This window comes from Schistocerca serialis, chromosome 4, assembly GCF_023864345.2.
Source record: "Schistocerca serialis cubense isolate TAMUIC-IGC-003099 chromosome 4, iqSchSeri2.2, whole genome shotgun sequence".
NCBI classification, from domain to species: domain Eukaryota; kingdom Metazoa; phylum Arthropoda; class Insecta; order Orthoptera; family Acrididae; genus Schistocerca; species Schistocerca serialis.
This window is the reverse complement of record NC_064641.1, coordinates 422,598,667-422,621,658: the sequence shown is the minus strand read 5'-3', so window position 1 is coordinate 422,621,658 and position 22,992 is coordinate 422,598,667. Positions and strand designations below refer to the sequence as shown.

The 22,992-nt window shown below is 45.2% G+C and overlaps 1 protein-coding gene across 1 annotated transcript in view; it reads left to right on the top strand.

Annotated features, from left to right (window-relative positions):
• Positions 1-22,992, top strand: part of LOC126474506 (uncharacterized) — a 467,991-nt gene that overhangs the window by 375,607 nt on the left and 69,392 nt on the right. The window contains exon 3 of the mRNA XM_050101976.1: positions 1,053-1,204. Within this exon, the coding sequence (XP_049957933.1) occupies positions 1,053-1,204 (152 nt within the window). The remainder of the gene's footprint in view (positions 1-1,052; positions 1,205-22,992) is intronic.

Sequence of the window (22,992 nt, the reverse complement as noted above, 5' to 3'; positions counted from 1 at the left end):
ACCGGCAAGGGAACTTCCAACGTCCGCATGTATCCCGTGCCACCCAACGTGCTCTAGAAGGTGTAAGTCAACTACCCTGGCCAGAAAGATCTCCGGATCTATCCCCCATTGAGCATGTTTGGGACTGGATGAAGCGTCGTCTCACGCGGTCTGCACGTCCAGCACGAACGCTGGTCCAACTGAGGCGCCAGGTGGAAATGGCATGGCAAGCCGTTCCATAGGACTACATCCAGCATCTCTACGATCGTCTCCATGGGAGAATAGCAGCCTGCATTGCTGCGAAAGGTGGATATACACTGTACTAGTGCCGACATTGTGCATGCTCTGTTGCCTGTGTCTATGTGCCTGTGGTTCTGTCAGTGTGATTATGTGATGTATCTGACCCCAGGAATGTGTCAATAAAGTTTCCCCTTCCTGGGACAATGAATTCACGGTGTTCTTATTTCAATTTCCAGGAGTGTATATTCACACCGTAAGAACTACAGCAAAACGTTAAAACAGCTATTGCTGCTATTACTCAGGCAAAGCCGATACAAACGTCTCGCGTTTGCATGAATCGAGCACAGCTCTACACTGACATCAATGGTCGCCATTTCCAGCATCTTCTATGATGTTCATCGCGTGTCGGTCCTACTGTAAGCATTTTTCGACCATTTTTACTTCGCACAAACTGTATTTATGTCACTCAAACAAAATCAAGTCAGTCACAGTTACAGTTCTGAAGTAATTGCATTTATAAAAATTATTAAATAGTTCAGAGGAGAATGGCTAGTTGTCAATGTCCAACGGGCACACTCTTTCGGCAGCTGAACACATTACCACCACCAGGTGAGCTGATGAACAGTTCACTTGTCGTTGGATACTGACGTCCAGTCGTTCACGCGTCATTTATTTCGTCACGAATTACGCCAGGAGAAGCTGAAGACTCATAATAAAATGTTTACAGCGGTGCATACTGTTCTGTTGTAGTGTAACTGATCCGCTGACCAATTCCTGGTGCTCGCGCTCCTCTCAGCAGCGGTCAGTAGCCGCGATGCGTGTGTGTGTTTCAGAAGCAGCACGCCGCTGCTGTGCGAGAACCGGAGGCCGGCCAAAGTGCCGAGAGACCGCTGGCCGTACCTGGAGTGCTGTGACGAGGAGCACCTCTGCAACCGCGCCCCGCTCATGCGGCCGCCGACCGCCTGGCTCGCCGAGGTACGAGCCGGTAAGTGGCCGGCCTGCCCAGCGCTCCAGCACCTGCGTGTCCAGTGGTTACACAGAGACACAGCAAACACAGCAGAAACTCCCAAGTTTTTAGATGTGCATGAAAACTTAAACTAGACCTGCTAACACGTTTAAGTTCGCCTATGTTCGCCATGAGAATATTTGCCAACTTTTGGGTTATAGAAATCAGAAAGCTAACATATTTCGCATACTTACACTCACTGACGTCCTATAGATAATATCCTGAGTAAATCCTGACTTCAACAGTAAGTAGTAATTGCACAAAAGAAAGTAATTATAGTTGTGTGAATCGGGTTGGCGAAACGTACTTCTTGCAGGCATCTCTTTAAGCAGCTGGAAATATTAACCTCAGCCTTGCAGTGCATTTATTCACTTATAGAATTTGTTGTCAAAATCATTCTTAGTTTGAGAGTAACAGACACATTCACAAACATACCACTGGAAGAAAAAGTTATCTGCGTTATCTTTTCATGAATCTAACGTTGGCACAGAAAGGGCTTAGATGTGCAACTATAAAACACTTTGGCAATCTGTAGAGTCTAAAGTGATTTAAAACATAAAGACCTTTCACATAAACAGCCCCCTCTGTGCCACAGAAGAATTATTGAACAAAAATAATTAGTCATTTTTACAGAAAAAATATCTGCAAATGACCAGAATACGAGTATCCATACACATTATAAAAACTGATGTATGTATATGTGTGCGTTTATGTATGTCCTAAGCCGTCCGCTGTGACCGAGCGGTTCTAGACGCTTCAGTCCGGAATCGCGTTGCTGCTACGGTCGCAGGTTCGAATCCTGCCTCGGGCATGGATGTGTGTGATGTCCTTAGGTTAATTAGGTTTAAGTAGTTCTAAGTCTAGGGGACTAATGACCTCAGATGTTAAGTCCCATAGTGCTTAGACCCGTTTGAACCATTTTGTATGTCCTAAACCACTTATCCAATCTCAACCAAGCTTGTTACAGATATCCCTCACTGTCAGGCAATAATCGCTGGCGAGGTAAGAACCACCTTCCTCTCACAGTTGAGGAGATGTGACGTCATAAAAAATTAGATGCGTGAAAAATTGCCTCTTCGTGCATGACGTTTAAATTTATTACTTCTTTGCTACCAACTCTATTCGCAACACATTTTGCAGAGAGTATCCGCGTATGCCGTTGAATGTAGCTACACATATGCATCACGGTACGATACATAGTTCAATAGCTATCACGTCACAAACACTGATATGCATGAAAAAATGTCGTATCACGCATGAAGTTTTAATACACTTATTCTTTAGTACGAAGACACTCCTACAGTCGAGTCAACTCAAGGAAAATCCTGAAACCCGACAGCGCTTTGACAGCATTAAATTGCGAAGCGCAAACTGTTGTAGACGAAAATAACAACCGTAAGTCTACCTATGAGGAAGCGTTGCCATAGAGTTGTTTACAATACCTTTTACAGCTGTACTTATACATGTCTACATTGCGCATTTGCGAGACTGTTTCATAATTTAAACGTGTTTTCACGAATACATGCAAATGAAATTTTTTCGATATTACACTACACACACAGTTCACTTTTCGCCTCCTTTTCTAATAGAAGATTAGCAAATTGAAGACACTGGTTCAAATGGCTCTGAGCACTATGCGACTTAATTTCTGAGGTCATCAGTCGCCTAGAACTTAGAACTAATTAAACTTTACTAACCTAAGGACATCACACACATCCATGCCCGAGGCAGGATTCGAACCTGCGACCGTAGCGGTCGCTCGGCTCTAGACTGTAGCGCCTAGAACCGCACGGCCACTCCGGCCGGCAAAGACACTGGCAATGGCAGGTTTGTCAGCTAGTAATACACCCATGGAAAAAGTATTCATACACTAGTGTTGCGGTAGAATAGCTTTATTTGTTAGAACTGAAGATCACACCGAGGGATCTTATTGGGTAAACTAACACTATCAGGTTTTCTTCCTAATCTGTACTTAAACTATATGATCAAAAGTATCCTGACACTCCCAAACCATACGTTTTTCATATTAGGTGCATTGTGCTGCCGCCTGCTGCCAGATACTCCATATAAGCGACCCCAGCAGTCATTAGATATCGTGAGAGAGTAGAATGGGGCGCTCCGCGGAACTCATGGACTTCGAATATGGTCAGGCGATTGGGTGTCACTTGTCATACGTCTGTACGCGAGTTTTCCACACCCCTAAACATCCGTAGATCCATTGTTTCCGATGTGACAGTGAAGAGTAACGTGATGGGAGTCGTACAGCACAAAAGAGTACAGGCCGACCTCGTCCTTTGACTGACAGAGACCGCCGACAGTTGAAGAGAGTCGTAATGTGTAATAGGCAGTCATCTATTCAGACCATCACACAGGAATTCCAAACTGCATCAGTATCCACTGCAAGTCCTATGACAATTAGGCGGGAAGTGAGAAAACTTGGATTTCATGGTCGAGCGACTGGTCATAAGCCACACATCACGCCGGTAAATGCGAAACGATGCCTCGCTTTGTGTAAGGAGCGTAAACGTTGGACGATTGAACAGTGGAAAAAAACATTGTGTGGAGTGACGAATCATGGTACACATTATGGGCCATCCGATGGCAGGGTGTGGGTATGGAGAATTCCCGGTGAACGTCATCTGCCAGCGTCTTTAGTGCCAACAGTAAAATTCAGAGGCGGTGGTGTTATGGTATGGTCGTGTTTTTCAAGGAGGGGGCTTGCACCCCTTGTTGTTTTACGTGGCACTATCACAGCACAGGCATGCATTGATATTTTAAGTACCTTCTTGCTTCCCACTGTCGAAGAGCAATTCGAGGATGGAAATTGCATCTTTCAACACAATCGAGCACCTGTTCACAATGCACGGCCTGTGGCGGAGTGGTTAGACGACAATAACATCCCTGTAATGGACTGGCCTACACATAACCCTGACTTTCATCCTATAGAACACTTTTGGGATATTTTGGAACGACGTCTTTGTGCCAGACCTCATCCACCGACATCAATACCTGTCCTCTACATCTACATTGATACTCCGCAAGCCACCCAACGGTGTGTGGCGGAGGGCACTTTACGTGCAGCACTCCGTGAAGAATGGGCTGCCATTCCCCAAAAAACCTTCCAGCATCTGAATTAACGTATGCCTGTCTTCAAGGCTGAGGGTGGGCCAACACCATACTGAATTCCAGCAATACCGATGGAGTGGTAAGTCATTTTCAGATAGGTGTCCGGATACTTTTGATCACATAGTGTATAAAAGGATTAAGTAAATTTGCATTCTGCAAAAAGTAATTAACAGTTATGTACAAGCTGGTTTCACACAGTGGGGAAAAAATTATTCATACACTACCAGAACTGTAAACAAAGAAACGACTAATGAATTGCGTACAAAAAAAATTGTTCAAATGGCTCTGAGGACTATGCGACTTAACTTCTGAGGTCAGCAGTCGCCTAGAACTTAGAACTAATTAAACTTTACTAACCTAAGGACATCACACACATCCATGCCCGAGGCAGGATTCGAACCTGCGACCGTAGTGGTCGCTCGGCTCCAGACTGTAGCGCCTAGAACCGCACGGCCACTCCGGCCGGCCAGTTGCGTACAGCAAGGAACGTCTTCAGTCGCAAGCTGCACCTCGTGCATGTTGATTCCGATACGACCAAGATGCCAGACAACAGTAAAATGGTCCGCAAATGGGAGGAAAGAACTGCAGAGGAAAGGTAAATAGTTATCTCCCAAAATGAAAAGGGGAAACCATTTTCAGAAATAGCTGATACTGTAAGAATCCGGGCAACCGTGCAGTACATAATATCGCGATTTAGAGAAAGAAATACCCTCATTAACAGTGAAAGAAGAGGTCAACCACAGAATCTAACGCAAAGAGAACGAAATGTGTTAACAAGGATGGTCAAAAATATCCTAAACTGACAGCTTCTGCATTATCTGCGCATGTTAATTATCATTTCGGAAGAAAATCACAGCAAGGTCCCTTTGCTGTGTTTTAAGTAGTAATGGGTATGGAGATAGAGCATCAAGAAGAAAACCATACTTTAGCAAGACGAGCAAGAAATTGTGACTTGAATTTTCTCTAAAGTATATAAGCCAGAACACATGTTACTGGAGAAAGATACTGTACACAGATGAAAGCAAATTTAACATATTTGTAAATGATGGCAGGATATTGGTGTGGAGACGACCAAATACTGTGCTGGATCCCAAACACATTCAACCCACAGTAAAGCACAGTGGTAGAGTAGCTATTCTATGGGGATGTATCGCTACATCTGGTGATGCGCAACTTGCTTTTTGTTGAAGGTAACGTGGATAGATTCCAGTATATAAATATTCTAAAGGAAAATCAGCCAAAAAGTGTTGATTGCTTGAGTTTGGGCACAGATTACTACTTTCAGCAAGACCGTGACCCCAAGCATACAGCTGAAATTGGTCGCCTGTGTTCTTTGTACCATTTTCTCAAGTTTCCAGCACGGAGCACAGAACTTGTTCAAACTGAACATCTTTGATGTACGCTTGAAAGAATGGTCAGAAAACGTGAAATACGAAGTGAGACGGTTATGAAACTATGTCTGTAAGAAGAATGGCAAAATATTACGTCAGAGACTACCAAAAAACTGGTTCATTTCACGCCAAAGAGGTTAACAGAAGTGATTCGCAGGAGAGGACTGCCTGCAAAGTATTAACATTGTCATTACATTTACGTACATTGTACTTTTCTTGGTTTGTATGAATACTTTTTTTTACTGCTGTGTGAAGCCAGATGGTACAGAACTGATATTTACTTTTTGCAGAAGACTAATTTAGTTAATCCCTTTATAAGTACAGATTAGGAAAGGAACTCCATATCTCTGGTTGGGACCTTAAGTTTTAATAAATGGAGATATTCTACACGACCAGTGGTGTATGAATATTTTTTCCATGACTGTATATAATGCGTGAAAAATTTTGAGACGTTGTTCAGGGATACTTTCCGAGTATTTTGGTATAAGAGACCCACAGTCTCCAGCGACTCGTCACAGACTAATAACGTAATTATGATTTATTTATTTTCTTACAGCAATCACCTCTGTTTCTATAGAAGTACTTTCACAACAGTAAAGAAGGTTGCAACTTGCTATAACCAAAACCTATAACACGCAACAAAGAGTAACTCAACAACCTTCAGACTAAACATGTACACTTTTGTCACAGTATGTTCAATGTATTCTGTCAGCGTACAGTACAGCATGTAACAAAAATAGAACCGTTTCCTTACAGGTGTTGATCAAAACATCGACTACCATGATGACAGAAGATTGTAGAGCGACGCACCATCGACTGTCTTACACGAACAAAAATTCCAATAGTCTGGCTTACTTTTTCCTTTGCTGTGATAATCTTAGCAACAAGGTCTTTGCTAGTGTCGAAAGGAGTCTTCTAAACTAGGCTCATCGCATGCTCCCAGAAGCAAAAGAAGAAGAAGACCATTGATGTCAGCTCTGCCGGCGAAGCTGGCCATGGAACAGGACGACCGTGACCAATCCATTGTCGTTCAAACTGTATTTCAATTTCGTTCCTAACATGAAGTGCGAAGTGTTCTGGTGGACCGTCATGCTGAACCCACATAAGTTGACAAATTCTCAGCGACTGATCTCCTAAGAACCGTCGAAGAACGTATTGGAGGAAGGTTTTGTAGACGACTCTTCAATTTATCAGGAAGTAGGTAGGGTCCAATCACAAAATCGTTGACAATACTAGCTCGTGCATTCACGTCAAACTTCTGCTGATAGGATCGACACACCACTCCAAGTGGATTTTCGTCATCCCATGCATGGCTATTCCTAGTGTTGAACATGCCCTCTCTTATGAGCATTACGTCGTTTGTAAACAACACGAAATCAGGAAAATTCGGGTGTCCTGTACATTGCTACAAAAACCAATTTGCAAATGCCACTCGACGGAGGAAGTCTGTTGTCAACGATTGCACCTCTGTGCATGATACGGGTGCAACTGTTATTCATGTAAGGCTTTTAAAACCGTTGGTTAGCTTGTGTTCAGAGCTCGAACAACGTGGCGACACCATGACGCAAGATTGTCGCCAATCGAGTGTAGCACATTCGCTTCCACGTCGGGTGTTCTTTCATACCTTAAACAGCCACTATCTTCCATTCTTACACTGAAGGGTCCAGTTTCTCGTAGGCACCTATTTACAGATGCAAAAGTCAAGTGATGCGGGTGGACAGCTCAGCATAACGTCCTTGTATCACTCTGCTATTGCAGTCACTGAACCCATACGCGAGCTGCATATCGGCCAACACTTCATCGGTAAACGTATCCACACTACTGCTGTGTGTCACTGTTCACGCACAACTAACACTACTCGAAAACAAAACCCTACACAGAACCGAGCAGGACTCAATACTAACTTGAGGACAACGGGGTCAGGAGGGCGTTGCTGTTGTCAATAGCAGGCATCGCTTGCGAATGGAAACAAAACACACAGTGCATACCATCGAAATGTGCTCAGTTGTGCATTATTTTCATTGAAATGCGGATATAAAGCAAATTAGGGCAAGAAACCTAACTAAAAGCAGTAACTTCATAACGGAACACCGGAGGCCGTGGATAGGTTATATCAAAATACTCACAACAACCTCTGAAATTATGTCGGTGGAGTCCTGGGTTCACTTTGTACACACTTCAAAAGTTTTGCACCACCCCAGTTCCCAGAACTCCTGAAGATAGACGTTGACTGTGGGTACTGTATCACAGACACAGTCCCTTTGACTGTTCAGAGATGTAACTAAACCCGCCCAAATATGTAAACAACCATGCATGAGCTGCGCGTATTAGACGGAGAGGGTCCGACAGCCGATTATTTCCAGTCATTCCACCAGGAAGGGGGCACACGGCTCGTGTTCAACCATACCTAGACGGTCAATACCGCGGTTCGATCTCGACCGCATTGCTACTTTGTGCCAGGATTGGCTCTCAACAAGGGAAGTGTCCAGTCTTCTCGGAGTGAACCAAAGCGGTGTTGTTCTGACAAGGAGGAGACACAGAGAAACAGGAACTGTCGATGACATGCCTCGTTCAGGCCGCCCAAGGGTTACTACTGCAGTGGATGACCGCTACCTACGGATTATGGCTCGGAGGAACCCTTGCAGCAACACCACCAAGTTGAATAATGCTTTCCGTGCAGCCACAGGACGTCGTGTTATGTCTCAAACTGTGCTCAATAGGCTGCATGATGCGCAACTTCACTCCCGACGTCCATGGCGAGGTCCATCTTTGCAACCACGACGCCATGCAGCGCGGTACAGATCGGCCCAACAACATACCGAACGGATCGGTCAAGATTGCCATCAAGTTCTCTTCACCGATGAGTGTCGCGTATGCCTTCAACCAGACAATCGTCGGAGACCTGTTTGAAGCTAACCCGGTCAGGATGAACGCCTTAGACACACTGTCCAGCCAGTGCAGCAAGGTGGAGGTTCCCTGCTGTTTTGGGTTGGACTTATGTGGGGCTGACGTACGCCGCTGGTGGTCATGGAATGGGCCGTAACGGTTGTACGATACGTGAATGCCATCCTCCGACCGATAGTGCAACCATACCGGCAGAATATTGGCGAGGCATTCGTCTTCATGGACGACAATTCGCACCCCATCGTGCACATCTTGTGAATGACTTCCTTCACGATAACGACATCGCTCGACTAGAGTGGCCGGCATGTTCTCCAGAGATGAACCCGACATTAATTGCTGCTACATTAGTGGGAACTCAGACAATGAACACCCAAGATAGAACAAAGTTAGAAAAGACGAACAGGCGCGCTCTGCTGAGCTCTGATTATCGCCTAGCAAAAATGCCTGCTTTGCCGGTGCTGCGGACGTGCTGCAAGTACACGATCTGGCGTACTGGAAGCGATGGCTGGTTGCTTCGACGTCCCGTCGTGGTGATGATAATGTCGCGAGTATAACCCAAAACAAATTATCCTGGCCTGGTTGTTCCAGACTAAAGACTTCCTAGCAATACAAATGCGCCTCTGAGGGAGACGAAGAAGGCTCGCCACACAATCACTGACGGTACAGTGATTGATTTTAACAAGTGAAGTCACCCAGTAACTCCGATACAGTCAACATTAACCAAAACTGCTCAAGACAGACAACATAGGCCTCTTGTACACAGAACGCTCAATTGCCAACTGTACTCGGAAAGTTACATTGAAGTCGAAACTTCAACAACTTCGTCAAACAGTTACAATTAAATAAAAGTATATTAGACAGCCAATGGAAGGCAGGCTGACCCGCGCAGCAAGAGCTCAGTCTTGTAACCTACTTCGACCGAAAGGCGAGAGCCGACTCCCCACAAGAGCACCCGTACAAACCGAACACAGAACATTCCCACCCCCACGACAGTGGCCATGGTTAACCGTTCCAATCAGCAACTCGAAAACCGGCGGAAAATTCCACTCTACTGCCGGAGCACTACCATTCCACCAATGGAGATTCTTGGCGCCAATTTCTGCGCCGATTTTGCTACGTCACGGAGCTATGCCCTGACCAAGCCATTCACAGTTACGATTTTCCAGAAAGCGCGGGAATTTGCCCGCCAAAACTGCCTGGGTACACAAGTCATTCCCACGCCCCGCTGGTAGCCTGCCAGAAAGTGTTTTCGCTAAGTTTCTGCGAAGTAACGGGACCTCCAGCCCACCCGATACTTCAGGCCCCTCCGAGCGTGTCTCCTCCGCTATTCTACCACGTCGGCGTCTGGAAAGCATTCACTCGACTCCCTCACATCCGTCGGCTTACCCTTTCAATATTGGCAGTGCCCACCTGTCACCGGACCACCCGGGTGACGAGAGATGCTGCGTGGGAAATCCGCGTGTGAAGGAATAGCAACTTTACACCGCATGCAATTGGAGAGGAAAATCGTAAGACAGAAATATGTGAGGGGGCTCATGCCACCTCTCAAATTACTTCCTTCAGGATAACGACATCGCTGGACTAGAGTGGCCGGCATGTTCTCCAGAGATGAACCCTATCGAACTTGCCTGGGATAGGGCTGTTTGTGGACGACGTGACCCACCAATCACTCTGAGGGATCTACGCCAAATGGCAATTGAGGAGTTGGACAATCTGTTCGAACAGTGCCTTGATGAACTTGTGGATAGTATGGCACGACGAATATAGGCATGAGGACGTACTACCGGCTATTAGAGTTACCGGTCTGTACAGCAATGTGGACCACCACCTCTGAAGGTCTCGCTGTATGGTGGCACAACATGCAATGTGTGGGTTTCATGAGCAATAAAAAAGGGCGGAAATGATGTTTATGTTAATCTCTATTCCAATTTTCTGTACAGCTTCCGTACCTCTCGGAACCGAGGTGATGCAAAACTTTTTTTTTTATGCATGTATATATAGGTTGAGAGCTGGTAAGGCTGTTGCAGGATAGATTGGGCTGAGAAATAATTTTAAGAAAAAAATCGATGCTTGCACCGTTTCCAAGTTAATTAGCATTGAAGTAGCCGATCAGGTTGTTGCGCGCGCAAATTCAGCAACCCGTGTCAGTTGTTCTTGTAGTGTAGATGATAGCACAAGAGACTGCTCAGTTTTTGGCTCGGCTTCGATCCTTTCTATCGCCTCATGGCCAATTTTTTATTTCTCTCTTGCTCAGTCTCTGGTGGGCAGCTTGAACTAGCTCGCGCAGCGGTCTGAGTGGCTAACTTCAATGCCAATTAATTCGGAAACGGTGCAAGGTACCAAATGTTTTTCATAACAATTATTTCTCGGTAAAACCTACCCCAAAATACCCTTGCAAGCTTTTCAGACTGTTTTTGACCGCCCTGTATATACAGGATGTTTAACAATTCCTGTTAGAGGCTCATAGAAGTTGTAGAGAGAACTTAGTAAATGAAGTTTTCATGAGAAGCCCATGTCCTACCATTTGGATATAAAAGTAATATGTTCACTTTCAACTCGCGCCACCGTCAGTTCCTTTTGTTGATATGACGTCATAGCAACGGCTACGAGAAAATGGTGCGTTCACAACAAGAATGGTTGACTGTGGTGCTCGACGGACGCTCTGCGCTCTCGACTTTGAAGACGACGCCCTTCGTCACGTAGATGAGAACCCTACTACAAGTACTTTTCATGCCATGTTCTCCTACAGCATACAGGTCAGAGCTCGTTGTCTCCATTTTGTGCGAGCTGTAAAGCGCAAGATTTGAAAGTGATCCGATGTTCAAACTTATTTTGCATCCACATGGAATATTTACGGACATGGGTTCCTTTACAAAATTTTATCTACTAAGTCCCCTTGTAAAACCGTAGAGGGCTGCAATAGGAATTCAAAAAATGGCTCTGAGCACTATGGGACTTAACATTTGAGGTCATGAGTCTCCTAGAACTTAGAACTACTTAAACCTAACAAACCTAAGGACATAACACACTTCCATGCCCGAGGCAGGATTCGAACCTGCGACCGTAGCGGTCGCGCGGTTCCAGACTGAAGCGCCTAGAACCTCTCGGTGACACCTGCCAGCCCATAGGAATTATGAAACACCTGTAGATATACAGGTTGAGTCGTAAATTAGGAAAAATGTTTAATAAATAGTGTCACACATTTGGATACAAACATCAAATCCTTTTACAAATGTTTGTATGTCATTAAATGGCAATTCAATTGAATGTTAAACATTGAGAAACGTGTAACGAGCTTTTGAGTATTTCTGCGTGCCGACATATGCCAAAACGAAGGGTCAGCATCACCGCACAACATGCGAGCGTTGTAGGTAGTCGACGTCGGCGACTAGAAGGCGCGGTATGCGGCGTCCAACGACGGTCTGCCTGGCAACGCGAGCAATGAGAGTGTCCAGGCGGTATCATGTATCGTGGATAGTTGGCGTAGGGAAAGGAGAGGGAGGAGGAACTGTGAATGCATGTTTCATTATTTGGTTTCTGTGTCCTGAATTTTTCCTTAAGGGATGAGTACGAGGACTCAGAATACGAAATACGACTACTCAGTTATGCCTGAGTTAATCCAAAGGAATACAGTACAGCTGTATAAATTTAAACTAACATAGAAGACATGACCAGAAGCTGCAGTGGCGTATCATAAGTGCTGTTCGAAATGACGGGCATAGTCTGTGCGGCAAAGTACGACTCAATGATTGCTGAAAGCGATTCATATTGCACTTTTTATTCTGCGTCGAAGGTTGTTGACATCAACAATCCCTCCTTCATAAATCATACATTTAACAAAAATAAATCCAGTGGATTAAGGTCTGACGATCTAGATGGTCATCCCAAAGACCTTCACGACCAATCCATTTAGAAAGTAAAAAATTGTCCAGGTTGCGACACACTGTGCCGCTGAAGTGTGCGGGGGCTCCATCACGCATTTACCACAGGTTCATACGAGAGGCTAAACTAACGTCTTCCAATAATGCCACTAATTCAGTATCCAGGAAGCACAGATATCGCTCTCCTTTCAGCCTTGGTGGTAGCAAGTGTGGCCTTGTTCGATGCCTATCGATAATACCAAACCAGGTATTGACACCACATCGTCGCTAGTAGCCTCGTTCCATTGTGCTCTGGGGGTTTTCTTCTGCCCACTCGTGCCAGTTATGCGAATTCATTATACCCCCTTCGTGAAATAAGTATCGTCGGTGAACAGTATTGTTCGTGAAAAATGCTAGTCATGCCTTTCGGTTTGCGGAGGTCCGTCCTCTGCTGGTAGTCTAACGGCGACAAAGCCTGTACCTTGTACATGGGAAAGGGGTGATAATGGTTTCTATGCAGTAGTCGCGTAGCAGCAGAGTGTGACGTTCTGATCGCAGTGGCGAGAGACCTGGCGCTTATTCTTCGGCCCTCCGCAAATTCTCTTCGTCGGCAGCGCTGTACGTCGACGGCCGGCCGCGGCAATAAATCTTGGAGGTGCTACACATGCACCATAGTCCTTCGAGCGCCTATCCACCGAGTAAAATGTTTTCTCGTGGAAGGCGCAGGTTAGGAAACCTCTCTTGCAACGTCAGTTCTTCCATCGTCAAGCCCATAGGTGAGGTAGACATCGGCATATTCCTCGTTCGTGAAACTTGCCGTAGTCGGAGCACTGCAACGCGTCCATTTGCAGCTGTCGGCGCGGTGAGTATCGGACATAACGAACAGCGCAATACTGTTGTACACACATCATGCACGCCGTGGTTTTCCTTCCGTCAATGACCGATTTCACCGTTAATAGGACAGACTTTACCTGAAATGAGACTGCTCGCTCTGTCACCGCCGCCAACGTGTAGCTCATAAGTTCTGCTACAGGCTAATTATTGAACTATATGGAAAAAAACGTAAATTGGGTTAGATAGAGCAACAATCAGTCGTAGAATTAAGTTGCTTTAATATGACATTTACAGACACAACGCAGATCAGATTTCGACATGTGTCAGGTCATTATCAATGCTAAAACAAATACGAGAGTATATATTACAAGGTGATCTACAAAAGTTATAAGTCCATCACATCGTTGTCTTTTAATGTTAACATTACATACCAGTGCGGAATTGTAGCAGTTGTTCGTGTTCAAGTGAATGCTTACACAGTTCAACCAATTACCTGTTGGTTTCACAGTACACATCGGTTTTGCGTATGGCGCCCTCTATGAGCTGCGCCTGAAGTTCATAGTTTTGACGACATTTTTTGTAATATTTATGTTGTATAGTAACTAAGTAGTAACATGTAATTATTATGAGTAAAACTATGTAAAATTACAATTCTTACTTTTTCTCATGTCTGTAATGTGCTAGATGTTTAAAATTACTATAGCATATAAAAGTAACAGTTTACGCCTCATGGCCTAAAATTGATAATAAAACTGATATGGCTACGTAAAGTACGTTATAGGAAGTATTGCATATTTTGTCGTGTTGGGACCTGTCTTAACTTAATTGGTTGTTACTTGACAAAAGATATATCGTGAACTTTATTCACAAAATGCACTTTGTTGGCGCTAGTAGCGCTTGTAAGCATCATTTCAATATGTCGCACTTAGTGGCCGAGAAATAAGAACAATATGATAAAGTGTGATTTTTTGAATACTTATTTTGAAAAATGACAGTTTTACTTATTAATTGTTGCTAATAGTTACCCTCATGAGTTTGTGTGTTATTGTAATGCAATAAGTTATGTAAATATGGTGTTATGAAAGTGGTACTCGTTTAGAACTTATACAAGTGGCTGCTACATAATGGCGTGAGGTTGCGACTGATCTTTACTCGTCAAAGTTCTGGTCAGCTTTCCGTCGCCTTACCGGAACTAAACCTACCCCCTATTATCCTCTTCTCCACGATGATCTCCCCCTTCCCTGACACTCTTAGTAAGGCCAATCACTTTGCCTCCTACCTCTCCGATGTGTTTTCCATCCCCGATGATCCCCAGTTCGATTACTCCGTCTTCCCGGATGTCCGCGATCGAACTGACACCTCTGTTCCTCCCCTCGCACCTGCTTTCCAGTACTTGGACAACATTGCACACACGGAACTCAATGCCCCTATCACTACACAGGATCTCATTGCTACACTCCGCACAAAACGCAACACCGCTCCTGGTCACGATCGTGTCACCTACCGTCAGCCGGCCGGTGTGGCCTTGCTGTTCTAAGCGCTTCAGTTTGGAACTGCGTGACCGCTATGGGCGCAGGTTCGAATCCTGCCTCGAGCATGGATGTGTATGGTGTCCTTAGGTTAGTTAGGTTTAAGTAGTTCTAAGTTCTAGGGGACTGATGACCTCGGATGTTCGGTCCCATAGTGCTCAGAGCCATTTGACCCATTTTTGAACCTACCATCACCTTCGTGAAGCTCCTGTCTCTTTCCTCTCCGTCCTGGCCAGGCTCTACAATATAGTCCTGTCCACCAGTTACTACCCCGACCTGTGGAAAACCTCCCATATCCTGATGTTCCTTAAACCTGGCAAACCGCCGTCCGCCGTCTCCTCCTACCGTCCCATCAGCCTTACCTCGGTCTTCAGCAAGGTCCTGGAATCTATCCTCACCCGACGCATCCACCAGCATCTCCGCCAGTACCGCCTCCTTCCCCTTACCCAGCGTGGCTTTCGGCCGTCCTTCTCTTCCGACGACCTTCTCCTTCACCTCACTCATCTCCTTTCCGAACAGCTTAATTCCCGTCGCTCCGCAATCTTCCTCTCCCTGGACCTCGAACGTGCTTATGACCGCGTATGGCATTCCGGTCTCCTCTTCAAGCTCCAAACCTTCGCCCTTCCCATTAACTACGTCCGTCTGATCGGCTCCTTTCTCTCCCACTGTCCTTCCTACATCACCATCCATAACACGGATTCCTACACCTTTTTTCCCTCCACCGGTGTGCCCCAAGGCTCTGTCCTCTCTCCCCTTCTGTACCTTTTGTATACGGCGGGCATGCCGCCGTCGTCACCCCCCGCCCACCTTTTCCAGTTTGCCGATGACACCGCCTTCCTTGCCCTTGCCCCCACCCTGCAGCGCTCCCAACACCTTCTCCAATCCCATCTTGACCGGTTCACCGCTTGGTGCAACCAGTGTTTGCTCAAGGTCAATCCCTCCAAAATCCAGGTGATCATTGTAGGCAAAACCACCCCTTCCTTCTGCCTCCTTGATTTCTATCTCACAGTCTATGGCCGTCCTATCGCTTTCACCCCCACCCTCAAGTACCTTGGCGTCACCCTCGACCGTCGCCTCTCCTGGACCCCCCATCTCTGGACAATCCAAGCCAAGGCACGCTCCTGACTCCGTCTCCTCAAGCTCCTTTCCGGCCGTACGTGGGGTCTGGACCCCACCACCATCCTCCACACCTATAAATCCCTCATCTGCCCTATCCTTTGTTACGACCATCTGGCCTGGATCTCCGCCCCCCCCTACCTTTTATAAATCCCTTCAAATCCTTGAACGCCATGCTCTGCGCCTCGCCTATCGCATCCATCTCCCTTCCCCCACGCAGATCCTGTACGATCTCATTCCGTTCCCCCACTACCTCCTTTTCCTTGAAAGGATACGAATCCTGTACACCTCTCGCAAACTCGATCCTCCTCACCCGCTTGTCTCGCCCATCCTCTCCCACCCCTGCCCGCTGCCACGCCTGTATCCCCATGTCCCACCCGGTCTCCATCTCTCCACACTCCTTACCCTCTCCCAAGGTGGCTTTCGCCAGCTCCCCCTCCCTGATAATGTCCTCCTCCCCTCCATTTACCCCTCCTATCAACTTTGATCCTTCCTGCCCCCACTTCCTGTGTCCTTTTCCTTAGGCACCCTCCCTCCCTTCTCTTTCCTTTTCCCCCGTCCCCTCCCTCCACCCCTCTTCCCCCGGGCTTCCCCTCCCCCTTCCTCCATTCCCCCTCTCTCCCCTGCCCATGGCATCTGCTCTCCCCTCTCCCTCTCCCACCCCCCCCTCCTCTCTTGGCAGGTCCCTTCTCTTTCCTTTTCCCCCGTCCCCTCCCTCCACCCCTCTTCCCCCGGGCTTCCCCTCCCCCTTCCTCCCTTCCCCCTCTCTCCCCTGCCCATGGCATCTGCTCTCCCCTCTCCCTCTCCCACCCCCCTCCTCCTCTCTTGGCAGGTCCCCAGACTCGTACACGCTGGAGATCAACGCCTCGTGTTCAGTGTGTGCTGTCGTTTTGTGCTTAAATGGTTCAGTGTTATTCGTTTTGTGCACATATGTTCACGTGTGACAATTTTCGTCTATGTATGTGTCCAAGTGTCTCAACAAATTTTATCTTGGACTCTACGCCCATGAACGGCACCAAGTATTTTAAAAAGTGTTTGTCTCCGTTTATATGTCTACCATATTTTTATCTCACATTGCCTTCATTTGTATCTTTTGTGTTTCTCTGAGGCCAAAGAGTGGCGCAGTATGCTGCTGCTGGCCTGCCTGTCAACAGATTTAAAAATAACAATAAAGAAAAAAGAAAAGAAGACTGATCTTTGAGACTCCCTGGGTCGAATTTTTCACTGCTTTCAAGTAAATTATTTACAAACTACGGCGTGCACACATTATTCAAGATCTAAACGTCACTACAGATATTCGTATATAGGCTATGACATGTTCGATATGCCTACTATCATTGGCGATGATGTGGTGCAGACGAATAGCGAAATTCTGCATGACCCGCTGAACTGTCGGAACATCGATGTTGTCGATGACCTGCTGAATGGCTGTTTCCAGCTTAGCAATGGTTTTGGGGTTATTGCTGTACAACTTGTCTTTAACATAGTCCCACAAAAAGGAATCGTATGTATCCAGATCCGGAGAATATGGAGGTAAATCGAGGGCCATGCCAGTGGCCTCTGGGGTCCCCAAAATGCTCCTCCAAGATTTTACTCTCCTGCTTCGATGGATTGGAGCTCCGTCTTGCGTGAATCACATCCTGTGGAAATGAGAGTCACTTTGGGTAATGGGGTTGAAGTCATCTTCCAAAACCTCGGTAGTCACGTGCCATCAGGATATACCGCACTGATTATTCCGTGACCGGACAATGCACACCATACAGTCACCGGTTGAGGGCGAAGAGACTTCTCGATCGTGAGGTGCAGATTCTCATTCCCTCAAATGTGCCAGTTTTGCTTACTGAGGAACCTATGAAGATGAAAGTGGGCTTCGTCTCTAAACCAAACCATACAGTGCATCAAGTCCCATCATGCCCCGCGGCCAACCGTGCAGTTTGAACGTCCTAAACCAAAACCGTTGAGAAGTTACGTCGATTTTATTTCATATAGTTCAGTAATTGTGACCCTGTACAATTTCACATACACTCCGATAGGATTTGTTCTTTTTGAGTATCTTTCAAACCCTGGCAGATACAAATCAGCTCATTGGTGTGTCATGTGTTGCATTTGTGAGTGAATAACATGACATGATCGTGGGGTCTGGCGGTTTCTCATTAAATGGTTAACTGTTCTTTTGTTTTATGTACTCAGTCATCGGGAAGACCAAAAGTAACAAAGGTCTGTCACTTGTACATAGCAGCATGAGGTCCTCGGAATATTTTTCCTCGTTTGCGACTCACCCTGAATATATATTTATGGAACATGTAACAAACTAACAGGACAGACATTAAGATCTTGCTAAGTATGGCAATGTGCCAGTACCAAACCAGTTTTTTAAATACTTCACTATGGTTATCATGGCAGCAGAGGATGTCTAACATATATCGATTCATTAGGAAATTAGTGACATATTTTCGGCTTTACAGGAAAGGAAATGGTAGTATGGCATTTTTGGCAGGGAGACAAAGTCTGGGGTATTCGGCCGCCTGGTGCAAATCAATCCATCTGACGCCACTTCGGCGACTTGCGTGTCGATGATGAGATCAAATAATCAGGCAACGCAAACACCAAGTCCCCGAGCAGAGAAAACCTCCGACCCATCCGTTGATCGAACTCGGGACCCATCTAGAGGCAGCAATGCTCACCACTCAGTCACCACCTAAACCACGAGCTATGGACTGCCTATGCAGAAAATATGTAGTATTACCCTATTGGAATATTTGCTCAAGAAGTCAGTTTCGTGCATCAGCTTCTGCGGGGGAGCCCTCAGCGTGACTAATTTTCTGGTCGAAGGCATTCTCTGGATTTTTCCGGAGGTTAATGTTTTGAACCATGTCTATGATAGGCCATCATTTACGAAATGAATCATTTTTCTTAAGCCACATACAGTGGATCTTCAGGAAGTAAAATCGCTTTTAGATTGTGCTCCGAAGCTTTTATGAGAAATAAGGCGTTCCATAGGACTGTAAACACTCTTCTAAAACAAAAACAAGGGGTAAACATAAATTCAGAGAGAAGTAGTGTGAGGTGGGAGGCAATGTTACTAATATAGATGCTATGTTAGAAGCCGCCGTCTTCGATACAATACCGCAGATCTGACCACTGGATCCGACCATATACATACTGCATCTCACAGAATGAAAAAAAGTACGCCTTCTACCTTCCACGAGGATTAATGGTTCACCTTCCGTTACGAATCCGTAGCCAATCAGAGATGAGATATAGCTGCAGACGATTGACAGTTGCCTCAGTAACAGGTCTTCCTGTTGGGTTTGCCCTTCTTGAATTCGCTGCATTTCTCTGTTAAGTGCAATGTCCTCAAATGACAATTCGTCACCATAATTTACACTAGAGTATTTAGAAAAGTTTCCACTGACTTATTAATAAACCAGAAAACTCTGTCTAAAGGACACTGTGAATTTGAGGCACTACCTGAAGTTAGTTACCATGTATACCACCACAATCAGCTAAAATATTTATTTTGCTGCAATATGTTTCGACAACATGTCATTGTTGTGGACATGTGGAACAAACTATGTAAAATTTTGAAATTTACTAGATAATGACAAATTGGCATAGCTAAAGAGTGGTCCGTAGGCGTGGAATCAACCTTCTAATAGAAAAGCTAGTGGTTGAACAGAAATGTAAAGTCGAGTAGTATGACATCGGGAAAATCTGTGAGGTTATATTACCAAATGCGACAATTATACTCGTGGAAGCTGCCATGTTGTATGCTACTCGTAATTTTCAAATGAAAGGGCGTTATTCGATACATCAGGCACATAGAGAATTACACAAGAAAAGCAGTGGTGTTTGTCATTTGAGCATAATTTTATCTACTCTTAAGCTATGTCGCATTTTGTTCAGAACAAGGCAAATACTAATGATATCTCGTAAGGGGTACATGATATTATCGGCGTATTAATGTTGTTGTCCGCTTTACCCATTCCTTACACTTTTACCGACAACTGTACTAGTATGTGAGCATTTGCATCAACAGTCCACTCGCTGAGGCGTGCAAAGTTTCTGATATTCTCCACATACACCACTGCCTTCAAAAATCCCTTAGGATAGAAGGCTAATGGGATTCAGCCCGGAGAACATGGCGGCCATTCCGCAAGACCTCTACGATATAGCTATCTTCGTGGATAGGCCCAAGGCTCTTACTGAGGTGGGACACCGTCGTGCAGAAAAAAAGTTGCGACAGCAAGGGAGGCAACAAAGCTGCAGACAACCTTGACTGAAGAAGCGCCCGAAAAAACGAGAACCCCATATTCTACACCGAATAATCACTTTTTAAGCGCCAAGTACCTTCGATCGATCCACCCAGTGAGGATCGACAACTGATCATACCCGTGATTACCTCTCTGTTCACAAAGAAAACAACCTACACCGTAAACAGTACGTCATAGGGGAAACAAGAGTTGTTGTCCAGCTTGCGTGTCACTTATTCTGCTGGATGAATCCGACTTTCTGGATCGTCCTCGGTGGGATGTTGTGACATTTGTCTTTTGTAAGACTACACTCTTACTAAACGATGCCGGAAAAGCGGTTGATGTTGCCTCATCTATAGCCATTATCGATCGTCCAACTTTTGGCTTCTCGCGAATTTCGCGAGACCTTTGTGGACTATGGATAGTCTGTATGGGTCTCGTTGGTTGAAATCCTCTGCGACTACGCGGGTGTTTCTCTCTCCTGACAACGGGATGATTCCAATGCGTTCGACTCAATGCCATAAGCTTTCACGTCACCGGTAAAGAAGAAACTTCAGCCATAACTCGAGCATAAATCAAGCTGTGCTCAGATGAAGGTACCATCGTTTTTCCCGTGTAACTCTCCATTTGTTTGATCCGTCAAATGATCCCCTATTTCCATTTTAAAATTACGAGATGCATCCAATATGAGGGCTTGCATATGGGCTCAGTTTTGCTAACATAACCTCTCCCATATCATACTACTTAACTTTAAATTTCTGTTTTCCCATCTGCTTTTTTGTTAGAAGGATGATTTCACACATCCAACGAGCACGTTGCACAATCCAAGTTGGCGCACTGCGAAACTGATGCTCACGTGTGTGAAACGCAATAATTAGTTTCTTACGTGTAATTGGTGCTGTCGTTTCTCTTTCCTTAACTGGAAGTCTAGGGGGCAGTCTATTTCTACTTTAGTGTTTCTAGTCTTTTTTCTTTTGAGTCGTCAGTCTTCTAACAGGTCTGTTGCGGTGCTCCACGAATTCTATTTCTGCTCTAACTTCTTCATCTCATAGTAGGACCTGCAACCTATATCCTCAATTACTTGTCGGATGTATTCAAATCTCAGTCTTTCCTTGCAGATATTACGCTCTGCAGATCCCTCTAGTACCATGTCCTGTCATCCTGTCTCTTTTTCTTCTTAGTATTTTCCGTATGTTCCTTCCTTCGCCGATTCTGCGGAGAACCTCCACATACATTATCATTTTCAGTGTTCTTCTGTAGCACCACATCCCTAATGCTTTAATTCTCTTCTGTTCCGGTTTTCCCGCTCCCCATGATTCACTACCATGAAATTCTGTGCTCCAAAAGTACATTCTCAGAAATTTCTTCCTCAAATTAAATCCAGTATTTAATGCCAGCAGTTTTCTAGCCAGGAATGGACTCTTTGCCTGTAGTAGTTTGCTTTTTTGTCGTTCTTATTTTGTCCGTCATGGATAATTTTGCTTTCAGAGTTGCAGAATCCCTTTACTTCGTGTGCTTCGTTATTCCCAATTGTGATGTTAAGATTCTTGCTATTCTCATTCCTGCGACACCTCATTACCTTTGTCTTTTTCCGGTCTGCTCTCAATCCACATTCTGTACTCATTACATTGGTCATTCCATCCAACAGATCCCGTTTTTCTTCTTCACGTTCACGAGGATAGCAATGTGATCAGCAAATCTTACTGTTGATATCCTTTCGCCCTGATTTTTAATCCCACTCTTAATCTTCTTTGACTTCTATTTCATTTCAAACCGTGTCCACTGCGACGAGTGTTGCAAACCCAACATGTGATGTGAAATGGAACAACAAGAACATGCTGTACAGCCGAGCCCTCCAATTTGTGTATTTACTGAAGCCCTATTTCCAGTAAGAAAGGAAAAAGGTGTGTCCTTATTTCGTTTTTCTCAGTTTCTAAAGAGGACTGCAAGAGCTTTGAAAGTAAGGCTCAGACTCCAAGAAATAAGCAGCCGAAGAAAAAGTTTGTGACACCTTCGAGCGATTTTCAGAAAGAGGCCATTCGTTTTAATACTACAAGACAAGGGGACATTCCACATTATCGAAACTGCTCACATCCCTTCAGAATGACGATCTTTTTACAGGAGGCTAATTTTCATTGCGTAAAGTGCTTAAAGATGTACCCTTCAGCTCTTCAGTTATTAAGGGGCATAAAATATAAAAGAAAGGACAGATGTTTCGTGGCAGGGCAGATTTCTGTGTAGGATCTCGGAAGTAACATCTGAAAGTTCAGTGTGGCTAAATGAAGCCTGGGTTAATGTCAGTCATTCACTGAGTAAAAATTGCAATGGTGGAATCCATGAGGGCAAAACAGCGATTTTTATTTTACATGCAAGTATGTTGGAGAGCTTTGTGCTGAATCGCCTGTTAATGTTTCGTTCGAAAAAGACAGGCTATTACCATGAAGAGATGAATAGTGTAATTTTTCCAGTAGTGGTTAGAATATTGCTAATGACAAATTTCACAAGGCCCTTAGCCATTGCTACGGGAAATGTCCCATATCTTTTAGCTGTTCATGATAAAACAGCAACTTCGGCAACAAGCAAAGACGAAATTATTCATTGGTGAAAAGGCGAGACTCGGATGTCTGAGTAGATTTGAAGAAGGCTCAGATCTTCGAAATTGTGTCACAAAAGAAACCACAATATACAAACTTTATTAAGCATATAAATACGACCTGCGTGTTCTCGCGATTTTTGAGTACGTGAGCAGTACCG